Source organism: Panthera onca (genome assembly GCF_046562875.1).
Source record: "Panthera onca isolate mPanOnc1 chromosome E1 unlocalized genomic scaffold, mPanOnc1 haplotype 2 h2.Chr16_ul_5, whole genome shotgun sequence".
NCBI classification, from domain to species: domain Eukaryota; kingdom Metazoa; phylum Chordata; class Mammalia; order Carnivora; family Felidae; genus Panthera; species Panthera onca.
This window is the reverse complement of record NW_027675819.1, coordinates 847087-872275: the sequence shown is the minus strand read 5'-3', so window position 1 is coordinate 872275 and position 25189 is coordinate 847087. Positions and strand designations below refer to the sequence as shown.

Here is a 25189-nt window from a genome sequence, read left to right as displayed (position 1 = left end):
GGGATATACAGCAATGGAGGGCACCCTGGGGGGGGGGGGGGGGGGGCGCTGCAGTGAGATGACTGGTGAGCACCAGTGCCACCATAGTGTGCCAAGCCTGAGCTCTGTGAAACTGAACAGATGGGTGAGTCTGGGCCTACTTTATCCCTGTGGGTGGTGGTACTTGGGAGATGAGGTCACTTTGTGAACTGACTGGCACGGGCAGTATTCAGTCAGAATGCCATGCACAGAGTACAACAGAGTCCGTGAGGCCCTTCGCCACGTGTTAACCCTTTGGAAGGTAAACTATGCTGATATCCAGGAATACCTCAGGGGGTGTTGCCTGCGGCATTGGCTCAAGGAAGCAGATGTTTATAAATGTACAAAATAACTGCGTTATTTTAATGACTGGTATTGTTGAATATCATTTTTGTTACGTTTTCAAAAGAGTTGGGGAATATTCTTTACTTTCCTATTCTCTGTAAGAGATTTTTTTTCTTCCTCAAATGTTAAGCAGAACTCACAGGTGAAGCCTTATGGGCCTAGAGTTTTATTTATGGAAAAATTCTGGACTATTGATTTAATTTCTGAAATTGTATGGTATTACCAAGAAAATATTCTATTTTCCTGTCAATTTTGGCAGGCTGTGTCTTTATAGGAATTTGTCCACTTCATCTGACTTTTCAAATGTATTGGATAAAGTTGTCCTTGACATCTGCTTTTTATCTTTTTTGATTTCTGCTTCATCTGTAATGATACCTTCATTTTCATCCTCAATATTAGTGACTTAGAGCTTTTTTTTCCCCCCACTCCACCTCCACAGAGTTTTTCTTTTCCTTTTTGTAAAATTGAGATAGAATGGGCATATAATAACATTATGTAAGTTTAGAGTGTCCAATGTGTTGATTTGATACATTTATATATTGCAATATAATTATCACTGTAATGTTATCTAACACCTCTATCACATCACGTAATTATCACAATTTCTTTTTTTGTGGTGAGAACATTTAAGATCTAGTCTCTTAGCAACTTTCAATTATGTAATACAGTATTAGATCAGCACAGCATTAGATTTCCAGAATTTATTCATTTTAACTGCAAATTTGTACTTTTTAACAGTATCTCCCCAATCACCCCACCCCCTAAGTCCTTGGTAACCACCATTCTGCTCTCTTTCTGTGAGATCGGCTTTTTTAGATTCCACATATTAGCGATATATACAACATTTGTCTTTGGCTTATCTCCTCTAAGCATAAGGACTTCAAGATCCTACCATCTTGTTGCAAATGACAGGATTTCTCTCTTTCTCATGGCTGAAAAATATTCTGTTGTCTATTTTCACACTACCTCTGTTTATTCATCTGTTGATGAGCACTTAGATTGTTTCCATATTTTAGCTATTGTGAATAATGCTGAAATAGACACAGGAGTATGTCTTCAAGATCCTGTTTTCGTTTCCTTTGAATATACACTTGTAAGGGGAATTGATGGTTCATATCGTAGTTCTATTTTTAATTTTGAGGGGAATTTCTATACTATTGTCCATAGTGGCTGCACCAATCTACATTGCCACCAACAGTGTATGAGGGTTCCCATTCTCCACATCATCACAAATCCTTATCTCCGGTCTTCTTGATGATAGCCATTCTAACGGGTTTGAGCAATATCTCATTGTGGTTATGATTTGCATTTCCCTGATGGTTAGTGATGTTGAACACCTTTTCATGCACCTGTTGGTCATTTGGATGTCTTCTTTGGGAAAATGCCTATTCTATTGCTCTGCCCATTTTTAAAATAGTTCATTTGCTTGTTTGTTATTGAGCTGTGTGAATTCTTTGTTATATATTTTGGATAATAATCCTTTATCAGATATATGGTTTGCAAATATTTTCTCTCATTCTGTAGGTTGCCTTTTCATTTTGCCGATTGTTTCTTTTGCTGTACAAAAGTTTTTAAGTTGAATGTAGTTCTGGGGTGCCTGGGTGGCTCAGTCGGTTAAGCGTCCGACTACAGCCAGTTAAGCTTTCGACATCAGGTCTTGATCTCATGATTCTTGAGTTCAAGCACCATGTCGGGCTCTGTGCTGACAGCTTGGAGCTTGCTTCAGTTTCTGTGTCTCCCTCTCTCTCTGCCCCTCCCTGCTCATGCTCTGTGTCTTTCTCTCTCTCAAATAAATAAACATTAAAAAAAAGAAAAATCTTAAATGGCATCTAGTTCTACTTGTTGATTTCTGCTTTTGTTGTTTGTGCTTTTGGTGTCATGTCCAAAAAATCATTGCCAAGACCAATGTCTGAAAGCTGTTTCCTTATGTTTTCTTTACAGTATCAGATCTTACAATTAAATCTTTAATTCATTTTGAGGTAATTTTGGGGAGTATCCCAAGTGGTTATTCAGTTTCCCAACACCATTTGTTGAAGAGACCATCCTTTCTCCATTGAATGTTCTTGGCTGCCTCGTCAAATATTAGTTGAGCATATGTGGGGTTTATTTCTGGGCTCTGTCACTTCTGCTGTAAACTTTTCTACTTTTTTTTTTTTTTTTTTTTGCATTGGGTTTTTTTTTTTTTCTTCCTTTTCTCTCTCCCCCTCCTTTTTTTTTTTTTTTTTTCCTTTTGGTTCTTTTCATGTCTATCCTTTATGTCCCTTACTATAGTTTGTCATATCCATTCTACCTTGTGTACCTTTACTTTACTTGAGTCTTTATTTTGGAGCTGACTTGGTCTTTCTACACAGTCTATTTTCTGAGTTGTTGGCTCCCATCTCAGATCTTCCTTTGTCCATTTCTATCCTGATTTGTTGAAAGAGTTGAGGGTGTTGGGTGGCACATTCAGTGTGGAGCTCTGTCTTCAGTTTCTACTGAAGTAAATGAAGTCCGTTTACTTTAATGGCACCTTTGGGGCAGAGGGTGGGAGGTGGGGGTAGTGAGCCTTCTGACATTTTGATACTGTTTAGTAGGGACTTCATCTTTAACTGCTTCTTTCTTTTCCTTCACCACCAAATTCTGTGCACTGAGTTCCACATCAAGATGCCATCTTTGGTCCTATGGATTTCTAAGCCTTTTTCTTAGATTTCTCCAGAGTAAATTTAGGTGGTTACCATTATCCTAAAAGTGGTGTTTCTTAACCTTTAAAAAAAAATATCACTCCCCTAAGGAGACTTTTTAGACATTTTTGTCTTTTTCACCATCCCACACGCTATGAATGTTTAATGCCAAAAATAAATATTTGCTTATGTACTGTGGCCACAAACCATTGTAATGGCTAAGATTTTTTCCCCTCCAAGAACCTGTTTTCCTTCCTGAAAGCCTATCACCCTCAGTGAAAATGCATGTCCTAAAGGTATCTAGAACTTTAGTTTCTGCTTATACTGCTAAACCCTATTTTCTAGAATTTCACTTAGATGTTAACACATTTGTAAGGAATATTGGCCTATAGCCTCTTTGCCTGCCCACCGTGTGTTTGTTTTGTTTTGCTTTTGTAGTTTTTGGACAAGTAGGAGCTACTGAAGGGTTTTATTCAGAGGAGTAACCAGATTTTTTTTTTAAAGAGAAAGACCTCTCTTGCTGCATTGTTTAAAATAAATGGAGAGAAATGAGACTGATGCGATAGATTTTTAGCAATGCTATTGTAATAGCATAGGCATTAACTAATATAGTGATATATTCAAGCAGTATTTGGAAATAATTGAATAGAAATTGATAATCATATGTATGCAGAAGTTAAGGAAGAAGGAACAGTACAGGCTGACCCCCGGGCTTTTCACCTTTGTTATAACTTGACTATTAACTGCTGACAGATTAATTCAGAAGCAGTAATTCCTTCATCTACATTTTACTTTGCATTACAGAAAATGGCAAGATTACCTTTGAAGAATTTTTTTATTAAGTTCTGTGATACATTGAACATGCCTAAAGCCTCAGGTGAGTTCCACTTAATATGTATCTACTGGCTCTGTGTGGAAGGACAGGCAGTGGTTTTCATGTTAAAACAACACAGGATTGGGGCGTCTGTGTCACTCAGTTGGTTGAGCAACTGACTCTTGACTTCGGCTCAGGTCATGATTCCAGGGTCATGGGCTCAACCTGCATCCATTCGCGCTGAGTATGAAGCCTGCTTAAGATTTCCTCTCTCCCTTCATCCTTCTCCCCAGCTTGTGCTCTCTCTCTCCCTAAAATAGTAAACAAACAAACAAACAAAGATGTTTTTAAAAAAAAGATGTTTTTTAAAACATCTTTTAAAAAACACACAGGATTAGATAAAGCACAGGTAAGTAAGAAACAATATAAAGATAAAACAATATAGGGGCACCTTGGTGGCTCAGTTGTTTAAGCGTCAGACTTTGGCTCAGGTCATGATCTTGTGGTCTGTGAGTTGGAGCCCCCCATCAGGGTCTGTGCTGACAGCTCAGAGCCTGGAGCCTGCTTCGGATTCTGTGTCTCCCTCCCTCACTGCTCCTCCCCCACTCGCTCTCGGTTTCCCTGTCTCTCTCTTTCTCAAAAATAAACAAACATTAAATTTTTTTAAAGATAAAACAATACAGTATTAGTTTATATAACTTGTGTTTGAATTATATGGCAAAGACTGCTAAATTTACCCCAAACTCAAAGTTATGGGTGGTTTTACTTTGATAGTGCTAGAAAAATATTAGATTATATACTGTTCTCTGAGATTATTCACTAGGTATATCTGACCTGAATTTATTAGAATATTATAAACAATGAGAAAATAATTTTTAGAATGCAAATTGGTGCAGCCACTGTGGAAGACAATATGGAGTTTCCTCAAAAAGTTAAAAATAGAACTACCCTATGACCCAGCAATTTCACTACTAGGTATTTACACAAAAGGTATACAAATACTAATTTGAAGGGCCACATGCACCCTGATGTTTATAGCAGCATTGTCAACAATTGCCAAATTATGGGAAAAACCCAAATGTCCATGGATTGATGAATGAATAAAGAAGTTATGGTGTATGTATATTTATATGTAATGGAATATTACTCAGCCATCAAAAGAATGAAATCTTGCCATTTGCAACAATGTGGATGGAACCAGACTGGATTATGCTAAGTGAGATAAGTCAGGCAGAGAAAGACAAATACCTATGATTTCACACATGTGGAATTTAAGAAACAAAACGAATGAACATAGGGGAAGGTGGGGGAAAGAGAGAAGCAAACCATATGAAGAGTCTTAACTATAGTGAACAAACTGAGGGTTGGTGGAAGGAGGTGGGCGGGGGATGGGCTAAAAGGATGATGGGTATTGAGGGCATTTGTTACGTTGAACACTGGGTGTCATATGTAAGTGATGAATCACTAAATTCTACTGAAACCAATAGTACACTATATGTTGACTAACTAGAATTTGAATAAAAATTTGAAAAATAAAAAGAAGACAACTTTAAAACTTTTGACCAACCTAGCAAAGTGGATTTTATACCTATCTTTTCTGTTTTTATGTATTCTCAACTACTCTCTTGACTATATTTTTGAGGAGCAAATTTATATTTATTGCAGTATAACTTGCGTGTAGTAAAATTCACCTTTTTTTAGGTATATTGTTTTTTGAATTCTTAAAAATAATGTCATGTAACCATTACTAAACAGCACATAGACTGTATCACCACAGAAGTTTCTTTGTGTCCTTTTGTAGTCCATCCATTTCGCTAACCCTCATTCCTGGTGACCCCTGATCTATTCTTTGACTCTAAAGTTTTGCCTTTTCTAGGTTGTCATGTAAATGGAATCATAACATATGAAGCTCATTTGAGTCTGGCTTCTTTCACATAGCATATTATACTTTACATTCATCAACTTTTTGCATGCAGTGTGTTTATTTTTATTGATGAGTATTATTCCATTACATGAATGTAATGTTTGTATATTTACCAATTGATAAACTATTGAAGTTTCCTGGGTTTTGGTGATTATGAGTGAAGCTGCTATAAATATTTATGTACAGGTATTTGTGTGGACATATATTTTCATTTCTCCTAGTTGAATACCTAGAAATGGGATTGCTGGGATATATATTTAAATTGATAGAAACTGCCAAACATCAATTTATGATAGATAACATCCATTTATGATTAAAAAAAACCTCTCAACAAAGTGTGTACAGAAGAAACATACCTCAGCTTAATGAAGGCCATATACGAAAGGCCACATATATGCTCAATGGGGAAAAACTGAAAGCTTTTCTTCTAAGATCAGGAACAAGACAAGGATGCCTATTCTTGCCAGTTTTTTTGTTTTGTTTTGTTTACTAAAATATAGTTTACATAAAATGTTATATTAGTTTCAGGCATACAACATAGTGATTCAATAATTCTATGTATTGCTCACGTCTCACCATGATAAGTGTAGTTATCATCTGTCACAATAAAATGTTATTACAGTGTTATTGACTATATTCCCTATGCCGTAATTTTTCTCACTACTTTTACTCAACTTGTGTTCATAGTATTGGAAGTCCTACCGAGAACAATTAGGCAAGAAAAGGAAACAAAGTCATCCAAATTGGAAAGAAAGAAATAAAACTGTTACTATTTGCAGATAACACAATATTATATGTAGAAAACCCTAAAGGCCCTATTAAAAAAAAACTGTTAGAACTAATAAACAAATTCAGTAAAGTTGCACCATATGAAATCAAATAGAAAAACCAGTTGCATTTCTATTTGCTAATAAACTATCAGAAAGAAATTAAGAAAACTATCCCATTACAATTGCATTGAAAAGAATAAAATACCTAAGAATAAATTTAACCAAGGAGGTGAAAGACCTGTACACTGAAAACTATAAGACATTGAAGAAAGAAATTGAAGATGATGCAAATGAATGGAAAGATATTCCATGCTTGTGGAGTCAAAGAATTAATAATGTTAAAATGTCCATACTACCCAAAGCGATATACGGGCTCAATGCAATCCCTATCAAAATTCCAATGGCATTTTTCACACCTAGAACAAACAATCCTAAAATTTGTATGGAGCCATAGAAAACCCTGATAGCCAAAGCAATCTTGAGAAAGAACAAAGCTGGAGCCATCATACTTTCTGATTCCAAACTTTATTACAAAAGTATAGTAATCAAAACTCTATGGTATTGGCATAAAAACAGACATCAGTGGAACAGAACAGAGAGCTCAGAAATAAACCCTTGCATATACGGTCAATTCATTTATGACAAACGAGGCAAGAATATATAGTGGGGAAAGGACAGATTCTTCAATAAGTGGTGTTGGGAAAACTAGACAACCACATGCAAAAGAATGAAACTGGATTCCTATCTTAGACTATGATTAAATACTTGCTCTTGTAAGACCTGAAACCATAAAACTCCTGGAAGAGGAGCGCCTGGGTGACTCAGGTAAGTGTCTGGCTTGGCTCAGGTCATGATCTCGCGGTCTGTGGGCGTCGGGCTCTGTGCTGACAGCTCGGAGCCTGGAGCCTGCTTCGGATTCTGTGTCTCCCTCTCTCTCCTCCCCTCCCCGGCTCATGCTCGCTCTCTCTCTCTCTCTCTCTCTCTGTCTCACAAAAACAAATGAAAAATGTTAAAAAAATTTTTTTAACGTTTAAAAAAAATCTAGGAAAAAACATAGGCAGTAAGCTCTCTGACATCCATCTTGGAAAAAATTTAAAAAAAAAACAATTTTATCTATTAATACAATATCATAGGTAAAGTCAAAGAACAAATAACAATATGGTAGAAACTATAATGTATATCACAGAAGAAAAATAGAAAAATGGGCAAAAGTCATGGATATATAAATCATAAAAAAGATCTTAAATGGCTTATGAACATATTAAGAGATGTTTGATTTTACTCATAATAAGAAATATGCAAATTGAAATGGACATACAATTTCTCACCCATTAGATTGGCAAAAATTGAAAACCTTCACAACTGTTAGGTTGTAGAGAAAAAGACGTTTACCTATAGCTGGTGGGCGTTTAACATGCTACCAGTCTAATGGAGGGAATTTGGCAATGTCTAACAAAACTACATATGCCTTTACCTTTGGACCCAGCAATCCTGCTTCTAGGAATTTTCCCTGAAGATACCTTCCAACAATGTGAAAATATAGATACATAAGATTATTCATTACAGAATTATTTGAGATGGCAAAAGAATGAAAATACTTAATGTGTAAACATTGGAGGTTAGTTGAATAAACTTTAGTTTCTATGTACAGTAGAGTATTATACAACTCTAAAAAAGAATTTTTTAAAAAGGAGTTTCAGGGGTGCCTGCATGACTTAGTCGGTTAGGCGTCCGACTTTGGCTCAGGTCATGATCTCACGGCTCGTGAGTTCAAGCCCCGTGCCAGCCTGGAGTCTGCCTTGGATTCTGTGTCTCCATCTCTCTCTGCCCCTCCCCTACTCATGCTCGCAGGCGCGCTCTCTCTCTTTCAAAAATAAACATTAAGAAAAAAGAATTTCATACCACTACTTTTTGTACTACTGATTTTATACCTTTCCAGCATTTAAAACTACAAATTTCCCTCTGAGCACTTTCACAGCATCTCACAAAATTTTATATGTTGTGATTTGATAATCACTTATTTAAAATATTTTCTTTTTTTTTTAAATTTTTTTTTTCAACGTTTTTTATTTATTTTTGGGACAGAGAGAGACAGAGCATGAACGGGGGAGGGGCAGAGAGAGAGGGAGACACAGAATCGGAAACAGGCTCCAGGCTCCGAGCCATCAGCCCAGAGCCTGACGCGGGGCTCGAACTCACGGACCGCGAGATCGTGACCTGGCTGAAGTCGGACGCTTAACCGACTGCGCCACCCAGGCGCCCTAAAATATTTTCTAATTTACCTTGTGATATCTCATTTGAAACATGAGTTATTTAGAAATGTACTATTTAGGGGCACCTGGGTGGCTCAGTTGGTTAAGTGTCCAACTTCGGCTCAGGTCATGATCTCATGGTTCCTGGGTCGGAGCCTCGTGTCGGGCTCTGTGCTGACAGCTCAGAGCCTGGAGCTGCTTCGGATTCTGTGTCTCCCTCTCTGTCTGCCCCTCTCCCACCCACGCTCTGCCTCTCTCTGTCTCTCAAAAATAAATCAACATTAAAAAAATTAAAGAACTATATTATTTAATTTCCAAATATTTGGACATGTGCTAGGGATCTTGTTACTGATTTCTAATGTAATACACCTTGGTCAGAGAATTTATTTCGTACAATTTAAATTCTTTTAAATTCATTAAGATTTGGTTCAAAGACTAGCATGTGGTCTACCTAGGTGAATATTCCATGTGCACTTGAAAGAATGTATATTCTGTAGTTGTTGGGTAGTGTTCTATAAATATCATTTGGTTAGATTGTTTGCTAGTTTTGTTGGATATTCTAATTTCTGATTTTTTTTAAACATTAAAATTTTTTTTGTTTTAATATTTATTTTTGAGAGAGAGAGAGAGAGAGAGAGAGAGAGAGAGAGAGAGAACGAGCAGGGGAAGGGCAGAGAGAGAGGGAAACACAGAATCCAAAGCAGGCTCCAGGCTCTGAGCTGTCAGCACAGAGCCCAACACAGGGCTCTAACTCATGAACTGTGAGATCGTGACCTAAGCCAAAGTCAGACACTTAACTGACTGAGCCACCCAGGCGCCCTTAATTCTTCCTGATGTTTATTCTAGTTGTTCTATTAATTACTAAGTGCAAGATTTTCAAATCTGCAGTTCTGATTATGGGTTCATGCATTCCTCCCTTTAATTCTGCAAGTTTTTGCTATATTTGGAAGGCTCTTGTTAGATGCATGCACATTTGATATTGTTGCAAAATTTAATGTATATGACCTTATGAAATGTACTTTGTCTGTTGCTCTCTTTTGTCTTATTTTTGCTGCTCTTCTGTTTCTTTCCCCCAGTTTCCTTACTTATATTTATACATTTCTGTGTACCTATTGTCACCTATTTTAAATTATTGTAGGTACATAAATAAATACAAATACTGCCTTTTCTCTTAAGTATAATTTTATATCTTGGGAGATTTTTTTCCCCACTTTTTTTTAAATATAAAGGAGACGGGTGTCTGGGTGGCTCAGTCGGTTGAGCGTCTGACTTCAACTCAGGTCATGATCTCGCGGTCTGTGAGTTCGAGCCCCGTGTCAGGCTCTGTGCTGACAGCTCAGAGCCTGGAGCCTGCTTCAGATTCTGTGTCTCCCTCTGTCTCTGCCCCTCTCCAGCTCATGCTCTGTCTTTCTCTCTCTCTCTGTCAAAAATAAATAAACATTAAAAAAAATTAAAATATAAAGGAGAAACATGAAAATTCCTTTCTAACTGAAGGTGATTATCTCTTCCCAGGAAATAAAAATCAATTTTACAACATCAACATTTACAAAAATGAACTTAAAGACATTCCTGTACTTCAGCAAAATTTAAATGCCATTGGAATCTATCTAACAGATGATAAAATAAAGGAGACTTTGGATAACACTAATCCTAACGGTGAGTAATTATTTCAATTTAAAATAACAAATTTTGCATATTTCAGAAGTTTCACTCTAAATGCCAAAGGAAATATACTGCCATATATCTTTTAAAAGAGAAATTAAAAGTTGTTTCTTGTCTATCAATTTACGGGTTTTTATCAGAGGAATTGATGTTCAAAGTGCATCTCTGACAGCTTTATTTTAGGTCTATTCTGCATATCACATGTGTCACAATAGGATTACCAGTCCTCTCCATTATTTTTGTGTTTATAGCTCTGGTGTTATAACATCAAATGGTCCTTTTTACAATAATACCTAAATTCTTTCTTTTTTTCTTTTTTAAAAAAAGATGAAGTGGTGAGTTTTAAGGATTTCATCAGAGAATTGAACAACAGTGATGAATTTATCGAGTGCCACAGTAAGTATGAAATTCAAAATGCATATGAACAGAAACTTCATTTTTGGGGGTTGGTGTATGTATAGGTATGTGTGTATATAGACTTTATATATACTCTACCAAACCCCCCTTTTATGCATTTTCTCATTTAAACTCAGTTCATGTTGTAAACTCTAGGTTTTCACACATAGATGCATATTTTCCATACTGTAATATTCTTGAATTATTTAAAAAAATTTCTGTTGTCTCTCTTTCTTCCTTGTCATGTGTTTTATTGCTATATTCTTTCTTTTGTCCTCACTAATGCTGATGGGGTTATCCATCTTATAATCAAAGTAACAGGTTTGCTTTTTTAAATCACATCTAATGACTTTTCCCCTCTGTATTCTTATCTTTCTTGTTTATTTCTTCATATATATATTTTTTTACATTTGCTCTCTATCTCCTTGTGAAAAACATTGGCTAAATGCTTAACTTTTTTCGGTTTGTTTTGAAATTTCAGCACAGTTCTATCATGGGGACACTAAAACAGCCTTGGACCACAGACATTGAGATTGAGAACTGTAGTCCTAAAACTGGGGTTTTAAAAGAAGTATTGAAATAAGTGGATTCTCTCTAAATAATCTGTACTTGGAATGCAGTTCCACTCACTATCTCAGGATAAGTTTGGTGGGAACCTTGACAAATTAATGCTATATTCATTATAGAAGATTATAGATCTATGAATAGCTAAGACCCTTTTGGGAAAAAAAAAGATAAAGATCTTGCTTTGTCACATGTTAGTACATAGCATAATGCTGTTTTAATATAGACCTGTGAAAATAGACCAGTGCATCACAATATGGAACCCAGTAGAGACTTCTATTAATGGGAACTCGGAATGTGATAGAAATGACATCATCAGTTAGTGGGGGAAAAGATGTATTATTTAGCTTCTGATTTGAGAAAATTGCCTTACAATGCAGAGAAAATGAAGTAGAATCCCTATGTCATACCATATACAAAAATAACCTTCAAAGAATCAAATGAATGTTAAAATGGATCTCAAAGATTAAACTATAAAGCTGTTGGAAGAAAATGCAAGAAAAACTATTGTGCCTTGTGGTTATGGATGCCTTCTTAAAGATGTTACTCCCCAAAAGCACAACCATGGGGTAAAAAAGGATTTGATCACATCAAAATTAAGGATTTCTGGTAAATGAAGGACTCTAAAACATGTAACAGACTGGAAGAAGATAATTACAAGATAACTAACAAAAAATTAATATCTCAAATATAAGGGAATTCTGCAAATCAACAGTAGAAAGAAAGAAATCAATTGGAAAAATAAGTAAGGATATAAGACTTAGTATACAGGAGGAGAAACCCACATAGCTAAATATGTGTATGAAGAGAGTTGGCAATACTCACAAATTGCTAGTGAGTAGGTAAAATGGTACAGCATTCCAGATTGCAATCTAGCAGTACTTGTCAAATTCAGTATGCATATTTCTTATGATCCAATAATTCTATTGTCAGATAAATAGCCCAGAGAAGTTTCTTGTAGAGACATGTACAGGGATGCTCCCTGCAACATTATGGGAGGGAAGAAATGAAAACAATCTATGAGTCCATGATTTGGGAAATGGTTGAATAAAATATGGTCCATACATACACGTCATAACAGTAAACTAGATTTACATTTGCACCAGAGAGAGACCTCAGTAATAATACGGTTCCATGAAGAAAGGAAAAAATGGAATACGTGTATAACAAAGAATGCTTTATATAAGTTGGATTTCTACTAATGCCCATAAAACACAACCATATTTATATCTATTTCCAGGTAAACACTGAATTCTAAATAGATAAGATTGAAATAGACGGATTGAAAGAAATTGAGAAAGAGATTGAGATTGAAGTGACAATATTAACAAAGTTGACTTCAGAAACAGATTAGAGTACTCTGTATGCTAAAAACATACACATTCTTTTCAAATACTTATGGAATATCCACAAAAATAGATGATGTATTTAAGCCACAAATAAAAATTTCAGTGAATTCTGAAAATCAGAAGTCATTCAGACCACATAGTCTGACCATGATGTTGTGACATTAAAATTATTTGTGACAGAAAGGAAAAGTGTTGCTTTTAAGATGAAAAACAAATTGCCTTGTAAGTAATTCCTTGGTGGAAGAATAAAAGAAACCTGAAAGATTTTAGAAATGATGACAGTGAAAGCACTATGTATCAAATCGTGTAGAGTGTGACCAAAACAATCTTACAGGATATTTTATAGCATTAAATGCTTTTATTAGAAAACAAGAAATATCAAAAATAATTTATCTTTTTTTAAGTTTATTTATTTTCGGAGAGAGAGTGCATATGACGGGGGGGAAGAGCAGAGAGAGAGAAGGACAGAATCCCAAGCAGGCTCCTTGCTGTCAGCGCAGCTGACATGATCATGACCTGGGCCAAAATGAAGAGTGGGACGCTTAACCGACTGAGACACCCAGGCGCCTCCAGAACAATTTATCTTAAACGTTCAGTTTACAGAGCTAACCAGCAGCATAAACAACAAAAGAGCAGTACAATCCCCCTGAAAAGTGCTAGTCAGGAGCTAACAAAGTGGAAAGTTGAAGTTAGTGAAATAGAACACACACACACACACACACACACACACACACACACACGCACTTATCCATATAACCAAAAGTTGGTTCTTTCAAAAGACTAATAAAGAACTCTTTAGGAAGTATGATGAAGGGGAAAAAATAGGGAGGACATAATAAAGAAGACAGTTGTAACTTGGATACAAGGGAGATTAAAAGATATAAATGAATAACACTTGAGTTAGTAAAGCAACAAATTATTGGCATGTCATCAACAACACTGTCATTCTTTCCAAATGTTTAGATAAAGACAGAAAGGGCTGCCTTTTTTTAAATGTTTGTTTATTTATTTTTGAGAGAGAGAGAGTGAGCGAGCATGAGTAGGGAAGGGGCAGAGAGAGAGAGTGCCAGAAGATCTGAAGCTGGCTCTGCGCTGACAGCACAGAGCCTGATGTGGGGCTCGAGCTCACAAACCGTGAGATCAAGACCTGAGCCAAAGTCAGACACTTAACTGACTGAGCCACCCAAGTGCCCCCTTTTGTTTCCCCATCATGGCACTATTTTCTTAGAGATAATTTTGGTATTTTGTTGTTTTGTTTACCTTCCTGTGTTGAACTAGTAAGGTAAACTATTTCAGTGTGTCTTGTTTTCTGATATAAGCATTGTAAACCTATAAATGTTGTAGAGCTTTCAGTTTGGAGAATATTTCAGAGAGGCAAAATCTCTCAAGACTGGGTATTCTAGAAAATGAATACATCTCACCCAAATCAAGTTGTTATGTGCTTCTCTGGATAGACTGACCAACTAGATATCTTTGTATTTTGTCATGTCTCTGTTTAGGAATAGAAGATGCATGTAACGTTGTTAATAGTGTCTTTGATAGGAAAGTTGAAGTTACAGACCTTTTATCTGCGTTGGAGGGCCTGGAGAAACCTTTAAATGAAGAAAAACCTGAGGTGTTACTGAACTCTGAAACAGATGGTGAGTTCTTGAGTTACCTCTCAGTTTTCCTGTTTAGACTATACGTGTTCATGCTGGCTCATTTTTTTTTTTTTTTTTTTTTAAGAATACTAATACCATAGGTTTAGGAAGATTGTTATGGGACTGCTATGTTTATAAACTGGTTACTGAGAATTGTTGTAACCCTTTTGGAAAGTGTGTGGATACTCTTCTTTATTTGGAGAAGACTAGTAGAAACAAGTACTGTTTTTATCCAGGTTTTAAAATCAGATACTTCTTGGGGTGCCTGGGTAGCTCAGTCAGTTAAGCGTCCAACTCATGATTTTGGCTCAGGTCATGATCTCACGGTTTGAGATCACGATCTCACAGTGCTCTGCACTGACGGACGGAGCCTGCCTGGGATTCTCTCTCTCTCTGCTCTCTGCCCTTCCCCTGTTCTCTCCCTCTCTCTCTTCCTCCAAACATAAATAAATAACCATTAAAAATGTTTAAAAAGATGTTTCAAACATTTTAAAAAATAAATAAAATCAGATACTTCTTTTTTAAAGATTTTTAAAAATGTTTTTATTTATTTTTGAGGGAGAGAGAGTGGAGGAGGGTCAGAGAGAGGGAACACAGAGTCTGAAGCAGGCTCCAGGCTCTAAGGTGTCAGCACAGAGCCTGACACGGGGCTCAAACTCATGGACCACGAGATTATGACCTGAGCCGAAGTCAGACGCTTGACTACTGAGCCACCCAGGCGCCCCATCTTTTTTCTTTTTAGGTCATTTATGCTAGCGGTTTGTCAATTTTAATAACTCTTAACTAATTCCTGGCTTTCTGATCCTCTCTATCGTGTTTATTGTTTCCTCAATTTATGTTTTCATCTGTATCATTTTCTTCTCTACCATTGATTTTGTGACATTTTGTATATATATTTCACATATAGAATGAAATGATCACAACGATAGATCTAGTTAACACGTCACCATGCATAGTTAAAAAGGGGTTTTTTTCTTATGTTGAGAAATTTTAAGATTTACTCTCTGAGCAACCTGCGAATATGCAATACAGTATATTTTTGGATATATATGTATTTTCTATTCTTTTAATTTCACTCTTTCTGTACTCTTCTAAAAAAAGATAAATTTGAAAACATGTAAGGGAAACTAAAATTTGAAAAGAAAGAAACAGGACTTAAAGAAATTAAAAAAATAATAATTAAAATTAATTAGCAGACAACAATATTAGCAGATTAAACATAGGTGAAGAGAGAAATATGAAGTGCAAAGGAGTTTGAAGAAATTATACAGAATGCAGCATAGAAAGACAGAGTTGGAATATAGGAAAGAGGTTAGTGGCGCTGGGGTGGCTCAGTTGATTGAGTATCAGATTTCTGCTCAGGTCATGATCTTGTGGTTTGTGAGTTAGAGCCCTGCATTGGGCTCACTGCTGTAAACATGGAGCCCTCTTCAGATCCTCTGTCTCCCTCTCTGCACATCTCCTACTCTCTCTCTCTCCCCCAAATAAATAAACATTAAAAAAAAGAAGAAGAAGAAGCTAAAAGGAAGGCAGAATGAAGAGGTCTACTTATTGTGGCAATCAGTTTGAAATATATATGTGTATCTGATTACGTTATATATTAGTTACAACTAATATAATGTTACATGTCAGTTATATCTCAGTAAAGCTAGAAAAAGAAAGAATGAAAAGATGTGATATATAGCCACACAGGAGAGAAGAGACAGAGTGGTTGCAGAGAAAATATTTGGAGAACTATAGCTGAGAATTTTCCAGAATGAGAAAGACCTAAACCTACCAATACAAGAATTCCAGTGAATCCCACATAGGATGAAAGGAAATCCATACATAGGGTTATCATGATGAAACTGTGACATACCAAAGAGAAAGAAAAATCTTAAAGGTAGCTAGAGAGAAAAGTCAAATTATCTATAAAGGAGGAACGTTTTCTTATTCTTGATATTTTTTTCTGGGTCTTGAAATCTAGAGAAACATTTTTGTAAATTGAGGATAACCACCCCACGTTCCCCTCCACTTTGGGAGGAACTTAGGCTTTGTCTGAGCCTTTGAAACTACAAACTAAAATTCATCCAATTTTGTTTTGTTTTGTCTTTGGCAAACACTCTTTGGGTAAAAACAGTCGCCGTGTTTCTGGATTACAGCCTTTCATCAGTTGTTTGGTCTGGGAATTTCTTACTTTCTTGGCAACACATTGATGAATTCAAGATTTTTTTTAAATTTTTTTTTTTAACATTTATTTTTGAGACAGAGAGAGACAGAGCATGAGTCGGGGAGGGTCAGAAAGAGAGAGGGAGACACAGAATCTGAAACAGGCTCCAGACTCCAAGCTGTCGGCACAGAGCCCGACGCGGGGCTCGAACTCACGGACTGTGAGATCATGACCTGAGCTGGAGTCGGACGCTTAACCGACTGAGCCACCCAGGCGCCCCAAGATTTTTTTTTTTATAGCAATAATTTTATTTAGAATTTTTAGTTGTTTTTAGTAGGAGGGCTGATCCAGATATCTGGCTACTAAATACCAGAAATTGAAATCATTTTTTTCTTTCAATTAAATTAAATCAGACCCTGGGGGCAGGGTGGTTGATTACTGGCACCCTCTCCCATTCCAAAGTCACACCATAATGTGGGAGACAGAGGAAGAGCTTTTAAAACTTCCTTGCATTGTGTTTCTACTGATGCTTTGTTGTTGGAGCCTGTGGTAATCCTGCATCTGTGTGAAGGGAAGCTCCCACAGGGTAATTCTCACTCTTTCCCATCAAACCTCTAGTCTCTCAACCCCTCCCTGTCCCTCTCTTTCCTTCTGTCTCTGTCTCCAGACAAACTCTTCCTCTCTATTTAGGCATTTGGCATATTTTCTTCAATGATTCTAGGTTTTTGCAAACATAGTCCCTACCAAAACTCTCAGTCTACAAAAATCTCAGGAGTGAGGAAATATTTAAGGCCAAGCTAACTGCTTCGAATAGGAAAGATGGGTCAAATTATCCTGCCACTTCAAAAGGTATAGTGCCATAGCTCCAATATTTGCCATTTAGATAAATTACAATAGACTTCAATAGAGAAGGGTAACTTTTGAATCAGGCTCTGCAGAGTCCGCTAACTCAAATGCCTGCGGTAGCCAGGCACGTAATGCAAAATTAATAAAATGAGTTGGCTGTAAGACAAAAGGAAGGGGTGTGGACTGTAAGGTAACTTGAGAGCATGTGTCCTAGATGAAGATAGTTAAATTCAAATGGAAAGAAAACCCCACCACTCCCTAGGACAATGGACATGACTGACTCTCAGCTATATTCAGTCTGTGGGCTACCAGCCTATGACCCCTGAAGCAGGCTTCTGTAGGAGTGGGAAAACAATCTTTTCCTTCTGCCCTTCTAGGTTCCCAGCTGGAGCTCTGTAACAAGAGACAGATCAACAAGAGAAAAGCATTCAAAGTTAATATAAATTTTACATGAAAGGGGAATATTCATAAGGAGTTGTTAAAGCTGAATGTTTTGGTGTTAGCTTTGATGAAGTGTGGAAAGTGGTAGAAAACTGTGATAGGACAAAATGAGATGAGCTGAGCGTGGTAAACCAGGGGAAACTTAGTAAGGTCTGTTCGTTCAGATTCCTCTTGGTGTCCCTCCAACCCTCAGTCTTCAGAGATAAGGATGCACCCTCCCTCTGGGTATAGCAAGGGCATCTCTCACATGAGTGTCTTATGACCTGCCTCGGGGCAGGGGATGGGGAGGTCTGAATCCTAACTGTACCTTGCAATTCCCAGATTGTGTTTCCTTGCATTCCCTTTTTGTGTGTGTGTACGTGTGTGTGTGTGTGTGTGTGCACACGCACATGCTCATAATCTAAGTGTATTTCTTACCATGCATTATGGTCACAGAAGTTTGAAAGCTGAATGAAATTGAAACAATACCAGATCCCTGCTTTAATGAGCTTAAAATCTATTTAAATTCCATTTTATTTCTTAACTTTGCAGAAAGTAAAAAGATCTTAAAAGATGTAATTGATGTTTTCATTAATTCACCTAAACCATCAACACCATTCAATAGTAAGTATAGTAAAAGAATGAAAATTAAAAGTAAATTTCTAAGATCATTCAATGGTATTCTTTTTCTAAAATATAGTTTGTTTTCCCCTGTATTTTTAATTCCTTAAGTTTTCTTTGCTGTATCAAGATGTTATAATCTGCTTTCTTATTCCTTATCATATTTAATCTGTGCTTTGACTGTAATGAATTATTTAGAATTACATTCCTAGAATATGCTTTCTTAAAGCAAAATAGTTTGTCTCAGTATATGCTCCAGTATAAGGTACACATTTTCTCCCCTGGTGAATCTAATACAATTTTCTCTCACCTCCGATAATTTCCATATGCTTCTTTTTCTCACCTATAGTGAAACGTTAAAAAAAAGTACAAAAAAAAAAAAAAAAAAGGATTTACTGCATGTAATACTAGTAGGTAGGCTAGCAAGAAAGAGAGGCTTTCTAATGCCTAGGAGAGGGTGTGACTGTTTTTCAGAGTATAACAGATTTATATTTTTCAGTTTTCCTTTTGCCAACTAGCTGGGTTCTATTTTTGATATTTGACTTCATTCTAAGCTATTTATTATCAAGCTGTTCTTGAAATGCTTTACAGTCTATGAAAGACTGGAGCATGTAGTAGAAAAACCTTTGAGGAGAAATAGTTAATAAATAAAAGCAAACTTCTACAAAATGTTGCAGAAACTCAACTTTTAGCTGGCTAGGGGTATGTTAAATTTTGCTTATTGTTTAAGTGACTTCTGAAAACAGAGCCCACTGACATGTTTTGAAAGCCCTCTAACTCAGAATTCCTTTTGTAATGCATCTACTCTGTGCAGGTTAGGGTGTTAAGTCTAAAAAAGGGCTTTGCCTCAACTTCCTCATCACTTCTCTATTCTTGACATGTTTACAGATTTATTTAAAGAGATTACAACTCTTGATAAGATCAGAAATGATAAGATGCCTATAAATGAGCTGAGGTCCCAACTCCGGAAGGCTAGAATTCTATTAAGCAACAAGACGTTCCAGGAAATTCTGGGTCAAGCATCTATTGATGGTGAGTCCTTTTTAAAAGAACAATCTCTGTTGAAGTCCTAGTTTTACTGTGTGCTTGGGATATGTTTTATATATGTATGTTTTAGATAAACTAGGTCTTAGAAACATAATGAGAATGTAGGCATACTGAGAACAAATTAAAATTAATATTTTTTTACTCTTGGAAATATTTTTAAGAGTCACCCTCTGTCTGGCATCACATTTGTAAAATGTATACATCAATATTTAATTAAGACAAATAATACCGTTAGAATTTTTTCTTGTTTTAAGGGAATAGATTCGTGGTAAAATTATTTTAAATTGATTAGTTTTTATCTGGCTAATTTTCAGACATTAACAAAATTTGTCCCCTCCCCCCCCCACCCCCCCCCCCCACACACACACACCATTCCCTGTCATGGTTATTTTAATGATGATTATTAATATTGACACCTTGCCATTTTATAATCCTTATACTTTACTTTTTAGAAAATAGTGAAGTAAGTCTCAAACAAAGTTTGGAGGCTTTGAACACAAATAAGCCAGCTCCTGAATTTGAAGGTGGGTCATATTTCCCATTGCCTTTTGTTATTATTAAACAGTATTGTGAGCTATAAATGATATTCAAAAGCTGTATATTTTTATAATTAAAAGTACACAGTTTGACATATGCACACACCTATAAATCTGTCATCACAATCAATGTAATGAACACATCCCTGACCTGCAAAACTGCCTCATGCTCCTTTGTAATCTCTCCTGCCTTTTTCCCATCCTCTTCCTCATCCGTAGGCAACGACTGATCTGCTTTTTGCCAGTATAGATCCATTGGCATTTACCAGACTTTTATAAAATGGGTATATTCTTTTTTGCTAGATGCTTTCATTCAGCATAATTATTTTGAGATTCATCCACGTAGGATGTATCAGCAGTTCATTGTCATTTATTACTGGCATAGCACTCCATTTTGCTGATACACTGAAGTTTATCTACTTACCTGGTGCGGCTCGTTAGGCTATTTCCAGTTTGGGGCTCTTATAAATAAAGCTGTTATGAACAGTTGTGTACAACAATATTCATCATATGAATATATGCTTTCCTTTCTCTTGAGTAGTTACCAAAGATTGGCTGGTTCACATGGTAGGTGTATGTTTCACTTTTTAAGAAACTGCCAACTGGTTTCCAGAGTGGCCACACCATTTTACATTTCCACCAGCAGTGTATGAAGAGGTCCAATTCCTCCATATCCTTGGGAGTGCTTGGTGGAGTCAGTCTTTTTAATTTTAATCATTCTAATAAGTGTGTAGTAGTATCTCATTGTGGTTTTAATTTGTGTTTCCTCACTGATTAATGATGTTGAGCATCTTCTCATGTGCTTATTTGTCATCTGTGTATCTTTATAAAGTGTCTGTACAGATCTTTTTTAATGTTGGATGGGGGGGCGCCTGGGTGGCTCAGTCAATTAAGCGTCTGACTTCAGCTCAGGTCATGATCTCACGGTCCGTGAGTTCGAGCCCTGCGTTGGGCTCTGGGCTGATGGCTCGGAGCCTGGAGCCTGCTTCCAGTTCTGTGTCTCCCTCTCTCTCTGCCCCTCCCCCGTTCATGCTCTGTCTCTCTCTGTCTCAAAAATAAATAAACGTTAAAAAAAAATTAAAAAGTTGGATGGGTTTTGGGGCGCTTGGGTGGCTCAGTCGGTTAAGCGTCCGACTCGGCTCAGGTCATGATCTCACGGTTCGTGAGTTCAAGCCCTGCGTCAGGCTCTGTGCTGACAGCTCAGAACCTGGAGCCTGTTTCGGATTCTGTGTCTCCCTCTCTCTCTCTGACCCTTCCCTGTTCATGCTCTGTCTCTCTCTGTCTCAAAAATAAATAAACGTTAAAAAAAAATAAAAAAAAATAAAGTTGGATGGGTTTTTTTGTATTTCTGTTTGTATTCTGGATACATGTCCTTTATGAGATATATACTTAGCAAATATTTTCTCCGAGTCTTCTACTGAGCACATTTTTCTCTGAGTGTCTTCATTTTCTTAAGTGTCAAGAGCATTAGTTTTAATTTTGATGAAGTCCAGTTAATTAGTTTTTTTTTTCTTTTATATATTGTGCTTTTGGTGTCACATGTATGAAATCTTTGCCTCACCCAAGGTTACAAATGTTTTATTATATTTTCTTCTAAAAGTATTATGGGTTTTGGTTTTGCATTAAAAAATATTTTTTTAATATTTTTATTTATTTTTGAGAGAGAGAGAGAGAGAGAGAGAGAGAGAGAAAAAGCACAAGTGGGGGAGGGGCAGAGAGAGAGGGCGACAGAATCCAAAGCAAGACTCCAGGCTCTGAGCTATCAGCACAGAGCCTGAGGCGGGCTCAAACTCACGGGGAGATCATGACCTGAGCTGAAGTCGGATGCTTAACTTACTGAGCCACCCTGGCACCTCTGGTTTTGTATTTTAGCTCTGTGATCTATTTTGAGTTAATCTTTATATGTGGAATAAAGTATGGATCAGAGTTCCTTTTTGTTTTGTTTTGTTTTTGCATATGGACCTTCATTTGTTCCAGCACCACTGTTGAAAAGATTGTATTTTCTCTATACTTTCTATACGGAAATTCCTTTGTAGTTTTGTAACAAATCATATAAATATACATATATATTTATTTCCTGGATTCTCTCTTCTGTTCTATTAATCTTTGTCAGTTTTTACACAAACCACATTGTCTGACTCCTGTTGCTTTGCAATAAACATTGAAACCATTCAGGTAGTATTGGCCCTCTAACTTTGTTCTACTTTTAAAAAGTTGTTTTGACTGGGGCACCTGGGTGGTTCAGTCAGTTGAACGTCCGACTTCAGCTCAGGTCATGATCTCATGGTTCGTGGGTTTGAGCCCCATGTCAGGCTCTGTGCTGACAGCTCAGAGCCTGGAGCCTGCTTCGGATTCTGTGTCTCCCTCTCTCCCTGCCCCTCCCCTGCTTGCTCGCTCGCTCTCTCGCGCTCTCTCTCTCTCAAAAATAAACATTAAAAAAATGTAAAAAAAAAAGTTGTTTTGACTATTCTAGGACTTTTACACTGCCATGTGGATTTTAGAATCAGTTTGTAATGTCTACAAAAAAACCCTGCTGGGATTTATTGGAGAAATAAGGCACTCATGAATTAGGATTTGTTGGAAAATGTCTTATCTAATAATGTCTTACTAAATAGTACAACTCTTTCCTGCAATTCTTTTGAGTACCAGTACTTTGCCTCCTTTTAAATATTCTCTTAGATAAACTAGAGATTATAATCCAAACAGTGACCTTGAGTGTACCATGATTTGTGGGAGTCATTGAAAAGGCAGACAGAGGCTTGGCTCTAATCCTAAGGACCCCATTTAGAAGGGAAAATCCCTAGAGGTTTTAGATAAGAGCTGGGAATGGGGCACCTTAATACTCCCACACTCCTTGGCGGACTTCTAATAATAGAGTGAAAGTTATGAAGAATATGCAAAAAATGAAAGCAGTAGCAAAATAAGCAGAAGAAAATTCAGGACTAATATTTTTATACTCTGAAATTTGGGCTATTTCATATAGACAGAAGTAAGCCCCAAATTCTGTCTCATGCATATACAATGAAACATTTCCCTAAAAGATGCAATGGCCTATTTTAACTTTTGAGAAGCTGATACCTTGAGTGTATGATGATTTGTGTAACTCATTGGTAAGGCAGTTAAGTTAAAAAACAAAAACAAAACTGAGTCATCTTAGTTTTTTTAGTTTGAGACAAAAATAACTGAACATCTCAGGGAAATATGCTTGGAATAAAGGGATGTTTGGCTTATTAATTTTGGAATCATAATGATAATATTAATTGAAATATATGACCTATAGAATCCCCCTGTGTTTTCAGGTTTATGTACTGCCCTCCAAACTGTCAACTTGATGAACTGCAACAGAATTCAGATTGGTGACTTGAAAGATGCTTTTGATGACCTCAGTGTTTCTGTAAAGCCTGAAGAACACCAGATGTTAGTGAAAACGCTTGATGTTGATGGTATATATAACTACGTTGACTTTCCAAATAAAGTGATAGCAAATTTTCCATTCCCCTTCCCTATCCTCCATTCATCACTCCCCAATAATTTTTTTCTTTATTATCCTAATGGAAAAAGTACTCTAAGAGAGCGTGTCTACTGAGATCATAGATTTATCTTGACAGAAAAATCTTTGAATAAGATTAATAAGATTTTTTATGACCCATGAAGTATCCTGTGTTGATTCCATCAGAGTGTATCTGTGTGTATGTTTTTAGCATCTTCAGGGAAGGCAAGGTCATTCTCTGTGAAAGCTGTGCTGAAGGGAAACTGCTCTGAGCCAGGAAGAGACTGAGGGAGGACTTTCTCCCCTCTGCAGGAGACATTTGTGGGAGGAGACTGATTGAATCCTAAGAGGTTTCAGAGAAAACAAGGTATAATTTTCAAATTTTGCCAATTATTATGTGGTTCTTTTATTCATTTAAATTCAGTTCCTAAAAGTATTTTCTTTATCCCATTATTAAATGGGTTTAAGCATTGTTTCATTAATCATATTGACTGGAGCCGCTGTACAGCACAACTTATGGGTGCTTGTAAACAGCACCCTTCAGCGTTAGGCAGTGCCTGGCCTGTATGACTATGGGACAGACCTGATCCTGAGTGTCTTTGATATGTAAGGGGTCATGTAATGTGTCAGATAATCGAGTAAATATAAAATATTCATAGGAAGCTTTCAGTCTAGTTGGTGAGGCAAGCTGTAAACAACAAAAGGGTATATAACAATATAAGAGATAAAAGTTTAGTGAATTTACAATGGTATATGGCAGTACTTGAGTAATAGCCAGGGACATAGTGATGTGATGTGTTGTGATTTATAATAAGAAATATATATTTGCCCTTCAACCCCATTCCTGGCACGGAGCTCCTAAAACACTGGCAAATCCCTAAGTGATGAGAACTCTAGGGGCATCTGTTGTTCTAATAGGTGATTCTGGGAAGGCTTCTGGTTTCTAGGTGGGGACTTGTCACCATAAGGATAAGCCATGATTGGAACTTTGGAATTTTCAGCTCTATCCCCCACCCGCATTCTTCAGAAAACGGAGAGGGTCTGGAAATGGAGTGAATCATTGATTATGCCTATGTGAGGAGGTCTCCATAAAATCCTAATAGTATGGGGTTTGGGGAGTTTCCACGTTGGTGAACACATCTACATACCAGAAAGATAACTGACCCAACTCCACAGGGACAGAGCTGCCGTGCTTGGGATGCTCCCAGACCTCCCAGACCCTATGTATCTCTTCATCTGGCTGTTCATTTGTATATTTTATCATATCCTTTAATAAACTGATGAATGTTAAGTATTTCCCTGAGTTCTGTGAACTATTTTAGGAAATAATTGAGTCCAAGGGAGAGAAAGTCATGGGAACCTCCAATTTGTAGCCAAGTTGGACAGAAGTTGTAGGTAACCTGGGGACCTACTACTTGTGATTGGCATCTGCAGTGGAGGGGGAGCAGTCTCATGGGACTGAACCCTTAACCTGTGAGACCTGATGCCATCTCCAGGTAGATAGTGTCAGAATTGCGTTAAATTGTATGACACTCAGTTGGTGTTGCAGAGAATTGCTTGGTGGGAGAAAACCCCCCACATATCTAGTGTCAGAGTGCTGTAAGCGTGGCCGTAGAGTGAGAGTAAAGAAGAAACACAGGAGGAGGACTGAGTTTTTTCCTCCACAAGTGATGATAGTGAGTTGTA

The 25189-nt window shown here is 36.9% G+C and overlaps 1 protein-coding gene across 1 annotated transcript; it reads left to right on the top strand.

Annotated features, from left to right (window-relative positions):
- Positions 1-120: 120 nt before the first annotated feature.
- Positions 121-23833, top strand: LOC144615222 (uncharacterized). The gene is made up of 6 exons (XM_081794826.1): positions 121-124; positions 14254-14394; positions 18362-18433; positions 19319-19462; positions 19930-20001; positions 23313-23833. Exons 1-6 carry the CDS (start codon positions 121-123, stop codon positions 23597-23599), a joined length of 720 nt encoding a protein of 239 aa, XP_081650952.1. The 3' UTR covers positions 23600-23833.
- Positions 23834-25189: the final 1356 nt, after the last annotated feature.

Excerpts from the sequence above, each read along its gene's own strand:
- LOC144615222 (XM_081794826.1), top strand. Across the intron at positions 18,434-19,318 it reads ACCATCAACACCATTCAATA|ATTTATTTAAAGAGATTACA; the intron begins GTAAGTATAGTA and ends ACATGTTTACAG. Across the intron at positions 20,002-23,312 it reads GCCAGCTCCTGAATTTGAAG|GTTTATGTACTGCCCTCCAA; the intron begins GTGGGTCATATT and ends CTGTGTTTTCAG.